Below are 9,375 nucleotides of genomic sequence, written 5' to 3'. Positions count from 1 at the left end.
AATTGTGGCATGGTGCCCATGATATGTGTTGCACACCATACATTGTGGCATGGTGCCCATGATATGTGTTGCACACCTTACATTGTGGCATGGTGCCCATGATATGTGTTGCACACCATACATTGTGGCATGGTGCCCATGATATGTGTTGCACACCTTACATTGTGGCATTGTGCCCATGATATGTGTTGCACACCATACATTGTAGCATGGTGCCCATGATATGTGTTGCACACCTTACATTGTGGCATGGTGCCCATGATATGTGTTGCACACCATACATTGTGGCATGGTGCCCATGATATGTGTTGCACACCTTACATTGTGACATGGTGCCCATGATATGTGTTGTACACCATACATTGTAGCATGGTGCCCATGGTTACTATTATACATGACATACCTAAACTAACAAAATTAAACCCTGGGTATTTTACATCTTAGAACAAACAGGCGATGAACTAACCAAATGCTTTGTGATGTCATAAGCATCATAATGCAACAACAAACATTGTCTGTGAGGAATTTGCATCTTTGATCTTAACAATATTAAGTATACAAAAACAACTTAAAAATGTTTTCTATTGTATGGGACCCCTGTAAGAACATACCAAAATTAATCACATAGTATTTCCAGTACTTTAGACATTTGTTTTAAACTTATTAACCCTTTTGTGTTTATTTTTTCCAAATTTCAGGTTTAAATAAATACCATCCCCAATGTATTCCTACTTCTTTGCATAATACCATGTGATTTGAATACAGATCAGGCTGGTGGGAAGTGTTAGAGGTTAAAGTTAGTATAGACCAAGTTAGGAAACGGATTGTAAAACAATGAGTTTTGTTTTCCATTGTCGCGCGTCTGTGACTTTATAGTCGCAGCCATTACGGAGCCCACGGCATAGCATTTTATCATTGCTGGGTGCTGTTTAACATCTAAATATTGCGATTTTTTAAAAACCAAGCATTTCTGCGCGTAAAAAATGGCTTTCTACTAATGTTATATCTTATTACAATAATAAACCTCACGTAAATAATCAACTTTTATTAAACCCTCAATCAATTAAAGAGTAAAAAAACAGAAAATATCAAGTATACCAAATAAAAACATAAAATAGCATGTTTAAAATATAAAAATACAAACAAAAACGCATAACATTAACATATACTGGTGTATCTAGCTGCAGTTTTGCATGTAAATTGCCGTGATTTTACTTTTGGCTCACAAACTTAACACGTATACCCGGCAACAAAACTTAAGGTATCTTTGTAAAATTTGCCTAATATCGAAGTGACATTGAGGAAAACAATACTGAGTTACTATTTTTGGTCCTCTGCTTGAATTAGTAAGCTACCTTTTCTGCGTTACGGGTCTTTATAAAATCGGAAAACGCGAACACCTTATCTGCTAGTACTTAAGCAGTTTGGAGCTGCATGTCCACTCATGTTGGATTATACATGTAGTAAAGAATGGCTCTGTAGATTCGTAGGTATGATCATATACTATTATGTAAACTAAGCTGATTGCTGCTAGTCTTAATCGCCAACGTAAAGTACCCTGTTAAACCACACTGTACACCGAAAACAAGTAAAAATATTAATTTACTTCACATTAATTCCTAGATTTAATATTATATAACAAGATTTATATTAGAAATTATATTTTAAATGTTAAAACAACCGCTATACGTGTTTTCTAGCTTTGTATTGCTTACAAGAACTAAATGAACACATACCGACCATGCATTTGTATAGGCGATTCACGCTCTGTGGGCTCCGTAATGGCGGACACGAGCGCCGTTTCCTAACTTGGTCTATACTAACTTTGGTTATAAGAGCTTAGTTACTGTTTTATGGTTAGCAGATAACGTAGGGGCGGATTCTTCACTAGCACTAAACTTATTTTAGAACATAGTCAAAGGCTACAGATATAAAACAAACCTTTCTTAAGCATTCAAAACCAACCAACAATTCGTGATTCTTGGCATCGTAACAACTAATCCTGGCAAACACTCGCTATCTAACATACAGCGACTTCTAGAAACTTCGATCTCGGTTTGGCGCGCTTTCCCGTCAATTATTTCACCTTTGACCCTAAGAAGTCGAATCGACTTCTTACGTCATACAAATGTCGAATTCGCCAAAAGTTTTAACTAGCTTTAAACAGAGTCGTATAAACACCGAGTAGTCCAACTGCCGTCTTGTGTGTCCAAAATAGAACAAAAGTAGTGACTTTGGCAATGGGTTTAAACGAACTTGTTAAGTTTTGTTTGTGTTTTCCTTTTTGTGGGAAGGCGTAAAACAGCTTCTATTTACCTTACCAAACATTTTTCGGAAAATATATATGAATTTAGCCGCACCAAATGACTAAAATGTCACAAATCAACCACTTTTAATTCTATTTTTTGACTTTTTTGGTACAGAAAACAAACAACACATGGTTTGTACATTTTTCAACCTTTAAATTTGTATTTAGGCCCAAGTTTTTTCCGTAAAAACCCGAAAAACAGACATTTTCCTTATACCTACTGTGTTACTTTGGACCCAAATTGCCGTTTGATTTGTATTTTACGTAACAATGGGTTAGATTACTCGGTATTTCTATGGCTCTGGTTTCAGGTATCGCCAATAATCAAAAACCGTTTTTTAACGATACAGTAAACTGAGCTTTTACCTAAACAAACTTGCATTTTTGATACTGTGGATTACTTTTAAACCAAGCAGGTGGCAGCATCAAGTTTACAATTAGTTCAACATTGGGAAGCACAATCAGATGCGACTCTCATTCAAATGCGTTAAACCAAAGGGTTATTATTAATTCTTTGTGCAATGTTTACGTCCCAGTTTATCTTTAGCAAAACTAGCGGTTTCTCTTTGCTGTATTTGTGTACAAGAGAGGGCGCGCGAAAGCACTTTAAACGGGGAGTTATTTTAATACATTTATATTTTTAATATATTTAAAATATATTTATGAACGACGAGTTGCACATAGATGTTTGTAGTTATAACTACAACTACTTTCAACTACATCTGTAATTACATAAACTCAACAATAACGTCGCAGCCACTATGAAAATCTCGTAACAGCAATACGTTAGTTTTAAACAAACTATTTATAAAGATGGCAGAGCTTTCAACAACGGTTGATATATAGTTTCGCTGAAAGACAGGTAGCAGCACCGAGTTTCGTACTTTTTACCCTCTGGTAACCATTATTTTAACTATTGTACCACGCCGCCTGTTGAAAACATAGGTTACGTATTAGTTGTTGCTAATGCTAAACACTGGATGGTCTCTCAATAATTTATCGCAAACATTTTTATAAATTCTTTCTCTTCTTATTATCCGATGAAGAAACACTTCTGCTGGGCGCCGCCAACTCGCAGATGGTCGGTTCCTTGAACATTCGCACTGCATATAACATTTCTATAAAGTGTATGCTATTTTTATAAGGTGTATGCTATTTCCATACTAACCTTCTATTGGTCTTGGTATGAAATGTGTGCAAGGTTTATGTTTCTTTGCATGCGACCCTTTAACCGGAATCCCATCCTTAGACATACCAACATTCCATGGACGACCACTTTGTAATTGTTTGTAAATACATGAAGTATAAACCACGTAATAATTATCATGAACGGATTCTTTAAACTTGCATTCCATGGTGTAAACGTCCTGTTGATTGATATATAAGACAAATATAGACATAAGCATGTCGTCTTACCGTTGTATATAACCTTCCCTCGCTGTTCATGGCAATATAAAGCAATGTTTCGCTGTGTTGGATTGAAACGATTCGTAACCCGACAGGTATCAAGTAAAAGATCGTAGACTCCGAGTCGTCATCAACCCCCTTTACACCACCATTCTCACGGTCAATGTCCAAATAGAAACCATGTCTTGAATAAAGTCGTGTCTTCACTCCTTTAAGTTGAGATTCTGAACATAAAACGTCTTATAACTTTCCCTTCTTAGGTGAGATTTTAAAAAATCGATTCAACGAATTAATAATTCATTATAAGACGTCACAATAACCTTTGCAACGTAACAAACAGGAACAATAGCCGCACCTTTATGGCTGCTACCTGCCTCGTCATGTTTTATCAAAAATCCCGTTTCCTCCATGTTTTAAGCTTACTATGCGAGGACTTGAAGCGAATGGAAAATATATCACGAGATAAATTTGCTTGAGGGTTGAGGCAATTGAATAATTCATCGGATCTTGTTGGGCAAACTGCCAAGCTCTAATATTATACTTGCTCGTATATAGCGAAAGGGTGTTGAATAACATTAAATATGCATCTACCTCTTACTCCTTTCAATTGCCCGCCGACTTTTAGTTTATCCATTTCGTTCAATATCGACAAACACTTACAAATATATAATCTTCTTTCTACAGAATACTGCACACTAATAACCTGCCGTGTGCGAAAATCACCAGATATTTATGCCACCCTACCCCATACACTAGGAAGCTACTTCATAAATATTTCACGGAACGAGAAGGCTCACAACGGCTAGCCGATCGAAACCATCAATACATGAACAAAACACACACCGAGTCTTTCTTCTGATTAAATACGATCCCACAAAGCAATAAAACCAACGATCAATAAAAACTTTAAACCAATATTAAGATTTCTATGTTACCAAAAGAGGCATAAACTGCTGACGTCATGGATACTGACGTCATACTTTAGATATAAATGATTCAATACGGTATAAATTATGAAAACATTCGTTAGGACGAACTCTATCATATGTCTTGACGACGTTTACCAATATATTCGTGTATTATAAACCATTATAAACATATGTGTATTATAAACCATTATAAACATGTGTGTATTATAAACCATTATAAACATGCGTGTATTATAAACCATTATAAACATGCGTGTATTATAAACCATTATAAACATGCGTGTATTATAAACCATTATAAACATGCGTGTATTATAAACCATTATAAACATGTGTGTGTATTATAAACCATTATAAACATGTGTGTATTATAAACCATTATAAACATGCGTGTATTATAAACCATTATAAACAACGCCCTTTATGGTCGCAGGACCCCCATGTTTCATGCGGAAATCTGTCCCGTTATATAGCTGATAGTTCAAGTGGTTTAAATCAGAGCTACCCGTGAAGCCTCGATTGTACAACAAATATTCCGGCAAGCACTTTCCAGTGCTAACTATGTTGAGAGTTTGTTTTCTCAATGTATTTTACTATGACTTATACTGTGCGAGTTATAGTCGTTAGTGGTAATAATAAAAGTTAAAATGATCTAATATCTGCTATCTGATAAAGAAGAGTCTGCTTAGGCGTTCATCCTAAGAGCACGCGACCTCGGAAGTGGATATACAATCTACTAGCAGCAGCAACAGCATCAAAACGATAAGAACCCCATTTCACACACAAATGTACCCCCCTTCCCAACCACAATTACCTTCATCGGGAGTTCTTAGCTTCAATCCACGCCGACAGCGACAAATAAAAGGCATATGTTGCGGGAAACTTACAAGTAGATGTAATAATAGTTGAGGCATCACCCCTAACAATATTCACTAGACCTGCATGTCTATTCTCATGCGAACCTCACCTGAAACAAAACCTTTGTAACCTTAGAACGTCGGTGATGCTCTATTAAACACGGCGATTATGATGTAACGATCCATAGAACTTTAAGCATTCTTACGTCATAATACGGAACAAAGAGTCTCATTTTAATTTAAGCGTCACCACTTAATATTTTATGAGAAAAGAGCTAGCATCAAAACCGCACACAGAGTTACACGAAGCATCTGTACAATTATCAACAGTGTCGGTACGCATGGCCGACCACAATCAATTATTGGATTTATTTCAAACGTTAAATTCATCGATTTCTTACCAACAGTTCGGTGGTGGCTTCAACTCATGACGTAGTAAACAACCGATTACGTCACAACCTCAACTCGTGACGTAGTAAACAACCGATTACGTCACAACGAATACGAATTTTTATTTTACACAAAACTTTTTTTTAATTTACATTCAATTTCTACTCTGTGAATTCGAATGGTTCGGGAGGAGATGGTTCGTCTTCCTCGTCCGTTTCCTCTTTCTTTGGCCCGCCAGCTGTAAATGTGGATATTATTAGTGTAACTCGACAGTAAGCATGAGGTGTATGAATACATCTTGTGTGTCTGGTGTATAAGAAGACACCCATGTTATAACTTGACAGCGAGCATGAGGTGTATGAATACACCATGTGTGTTGGTGTATAAGAAGACACCCATGTTATAACTTGACAGCGAGCATGAGGTGTATGAATACACCATGTGTGTCTGGTGTATAAGAAGACACCCATGTTATAACTTGACAGGGAGCATGAGGTGTATGAATACACCATGTGTGTTTGGTGTATAAGAAGACACCTATGTTATAACTCGACAGTGAGCATGAGGTGTATGAATACACCATGTGTGTTTGGTGTATAAGAAGACACCCATGTTATAACTTGACAGGGAGCATGAGGTGTATGAATACATCATGTGTGTTTGGTGTATAAGAAGACACCCATGTTATAACTCGACAGTGAGCATGAGGTGTATGAATACACCATGTGTGTCTGGTGTATAAGAAGACACCCATGTTATAACTCGACAGTGAGCATGAGGTGTATGAATACACCATGTGTGTCTGGTGTATAAGAAGACACCCATGTTATAACTCGACAGTGAGCATGAGGTGTATGAATACACCATGTGTGTTTGGTGTATAAGAAGACACCCATGTTATAACTCGACAGTGAGCATGAGGTGTATGAATACACCATGTGTGTCTGGTGTATAAGAAGACACCCATGTTATAACTTGACAGGGAGCATGAGGTGTATGAATACACCATGTGTGTCTGGTGTATAAGAAGACACCCATGTTATAACTCGACAGTGAGCATGAGGTGTATGAATACACCATGTGTGTCTGGTGTATAAGAAGACACCCATGTTGTAACTCGACAGTGAGCATGATGTGTATGAATACACCATGTGTGTCTGGTGTATAAGAAGACACCCATGTTATAACTCGACAGTGAGCATGAGGTGTATGAATACACCATGTGTGTCTGGTGTATAAGAAGACACCCATGTTATAACTCGACAGTGAGCATGAGGTGTATGAATACACCATGTGTGTCTGGTGTATAAGAAGACACCCATGTTATAACTCGACAGTGAGCATGAGGTGTATGAATACACCATGTGTGTCTGGTGTATAAGAAGACACCCATGTTATAACTTGACAGGGAGCATGAGGTGTATGAATACACCATGTGTGTTTGGTGTATAAGAAGACACCCATGTTATAACTCGACAGTGAGCATGAGGTGTATGAATACATCATGTGTGTCTGGTGTATAAGAAGACACCCATGTTGTAACTCGACAGTGAGCATAATGTGTATGAATACACCATGTGTGTCTGGTGAATAAGAAGACACCCATGTTATAACTTGACAGTGAGCATGAGGTGTATGAATACACCATGTGTGTCTGGTGTATAAGAAGACACCCATGTTATAACTCGACAGTGAGCATGGGGTGTATGAATACACCATGTGTGTCTGGTGTATAAGAAGACATCCATGTTATAACTCGACAGCGAGTATGAGGTGTATGGGCGTAACTCGACAGCGAGCATGAGGTGTATGGGCGTAACTCGACAGCGAGCATGAGGTGTATGGGCGTAACTCGACAGCGAGCATGAGGTGTATGGGCGTAACTTGACAGCGAGTATGAGGTGTATGGGCGTAACTCCTAACTCGACAGCGAGCATGAGGTGTATGGATGTAACTCGACAGCGAGCATGTGGTGTATGGGCGTATCTCGACAGCGAGCATGAGGTGTATGGATGTAACTCGACAGCGAGCATGAGGTGTATGGATGTAACTCGACAGCGAGCATGAGGTACCTGCAACTGGTTCAAGCAATTGTTCAGGCTCGCCAGGTTTTTTATCTTTGAGCAAAATGATCCCTCCGCTGGCAATCTGGAAGTTAAATAGAACATAGAAATGTTAAATATAACAGAGAAATGTTAGACATAGAAACATTATATCACCGATTTAAGTGGGGAATATCTGTTCTCGTCGTTCAAAGTGATAAGTTTAAGTTGCGGTAGAATAACTCTGCATGGATTTTCCAACATCTCAAATGAAGATTCTTCTTTTGGTTTCTACAAATATTTTAATTCATTCGCAAATATCATGACCTTGCATTGTATTTAAGGCTCAATGCTACCATTGTGGGCGTAAGTGTCCTTGGGCAAGACACCTAACGGCATTCGTTCCAACCCAGTAGTCACTAATGTGTTGTCCAAATTGTCAGCCATAAATATAACAATCACTCACTAAGTTACATGCGTGATAACTTGCTGCCCAATCAAATATAAACCTAATAATGCTGGAAAAGTGCGTCTGATTATGATGCTGTAGACATGTCACTAAGGTAATAAAAAGCAGGCTTGGTGTTGGGGTAATGAGCCAACTCTGGTCCCGGGACTTTCCCTATATACATCAGAATAAAGTGAATCAATTCCCCACAAACCTCAGTTTCCATATTCTCAATCTCTTCTTCTTTCTTGTCGACTTTCTTTGCCGTGTTTTCCTACATATTTAATAATGTTATACCGCAACGTTACCCCACAACGTTACCCCACAATGTTACCACGCAACATTATTACATTACCCCACAATGTTACCCCACAACGTTACCCCGCAACGTTACCCCACAACATTACCCCACAACGTTACCCCACAACGTTACCCCACAACGTTACCCCGCAACGTTACCCCACAACGTTACCCCACAACGTACCCCACAACGTTACCCCACAACGTTACCCCGCAACGTTACCTCACAACGTTACCCCGCAATGTTACCCCACAATGTTACACCACAACGTTACCCCACAACATTACCCCGCAACGTTACCCCGCAACGTTACCCCGCAACGTTACCCCGCAACGTTACCCCGCAACGTTACCCCACAACGTTACCCCACAACGTTACCCCACAACGTTACCCCACAACATTACCTCACAACGTTACCTCACAACGTTACCCCGCAACATTACCCCGCAACAATACCTCACAACGTTACCCCGCAACATTACCCAGCAACGTTACCCCACAACATTACCCCGCAACATTACCCCGCAACGTTACCCCACAATGTTACCCCACAACGTTACCCCACAACATTACCCCACAACATTACCCCGCAACATTACCCCGCAACATTACCCCGCAAGTTACCCCGCAACGTTACCCCACAACGTTACCCCACAACGTTACCCCACAACATTATGTAACAACGTTACCCCG

General features: G+C 38.9%; 2 protein-coding genes across 4 annotated transcripts in view; both read right to left on the bottom strand.

The window, feature by feature from the left end:
- Positions 1 to 2,945: 2,945 nt before the first annotated feature.
- On the bottom strand, positions 2,946 to 5,599 carry fgf11/12/13/14 (fibroblast growth factor 11/12/13/14). Of its 3 annotated transcripts, none has more exon segments than NM_001032561.1 (4): positions 2,946 to 3,411; positions 3,477 to 3,675; positions 3,725 to 3,939; positions 4,307 to 4,471. In NM_001032561.1, coding segments are annotated over 4 exon segments (549 nt in total). In that variant the 5' UTR covers positions 4,350 to 4,471; the 3' UTR covers positions 2,946 to 3,319.
- A 201-nt stretch (positions 5,600 to 5,800) lies between these two features.
- The window catches only part of LOC100178446 (26S proteasome non-ATPase regulatory subunit 1), a gene marked incomplete in the record, with an annotated part of 9,792 nt that continues 6,217 nt past the window's right edge, over positions 5,801 to 9,375 (bottom strand). Inside the window, 4 exon segments of the mRNA XM_009863252.2 lie at positions 5,801 to 6,129; positions 7,964 to 8,039; positions 8,111 to 8,224; positions 8,596 to 8,655. Of these exon segments, the coding sequence (XP_009861554.1) occupies positions 6,053 to 6,129; positions 7,964 to 8,039; positions 8,111 to 8,224; positions 8,596 to 8,655 (327 nt within the window).

This window comes from Ciona intestinalis, unplaced genomic scaffold (genome assembly GCF_000224145.3).
Source record: "Ciona intestinalis unplaced genomic scaffold, KH HT000109.2, whole genome shotgun sequence".
NCBI classification, from domain to species: domain Eukaryota; kingdom Metazoa; phylum Chordata; class Ascidiacea; order Phlebobranchia; family Cionidae; genus Ciona; species Ciona intestinalis.
The sequence above is the reverse complement of the archived record's forward strand: the minus strand, read 5'-3'. Positions and strand labels throughout refer to the sequence as shown.

Bases quoted from the DNA above. Each gene is read 5' to 3' on its own strand.
- fgf11/12/13/14 (XM_026838744.1), bottom strand. From the start codon at position 5,558: ATGCCTCAACTATTATTACATCTACTTGTAAGTTTCCCGCAACATATG. The intron at 3,940-5,458 runs GTAATTGTGGTT...TTTTATGTTCAG, and splicing joins GCTAAGAACTCCCGATGAAG to AATCTCAACTTAAAGGAGTG. The intron at 3,412-3,476 runs GTTAGTATGGAA...TGTTATATGCAG, and splicing joins CATACCAAGACCAATAGAAG to TGCGAATGTTCAAGGAACCG.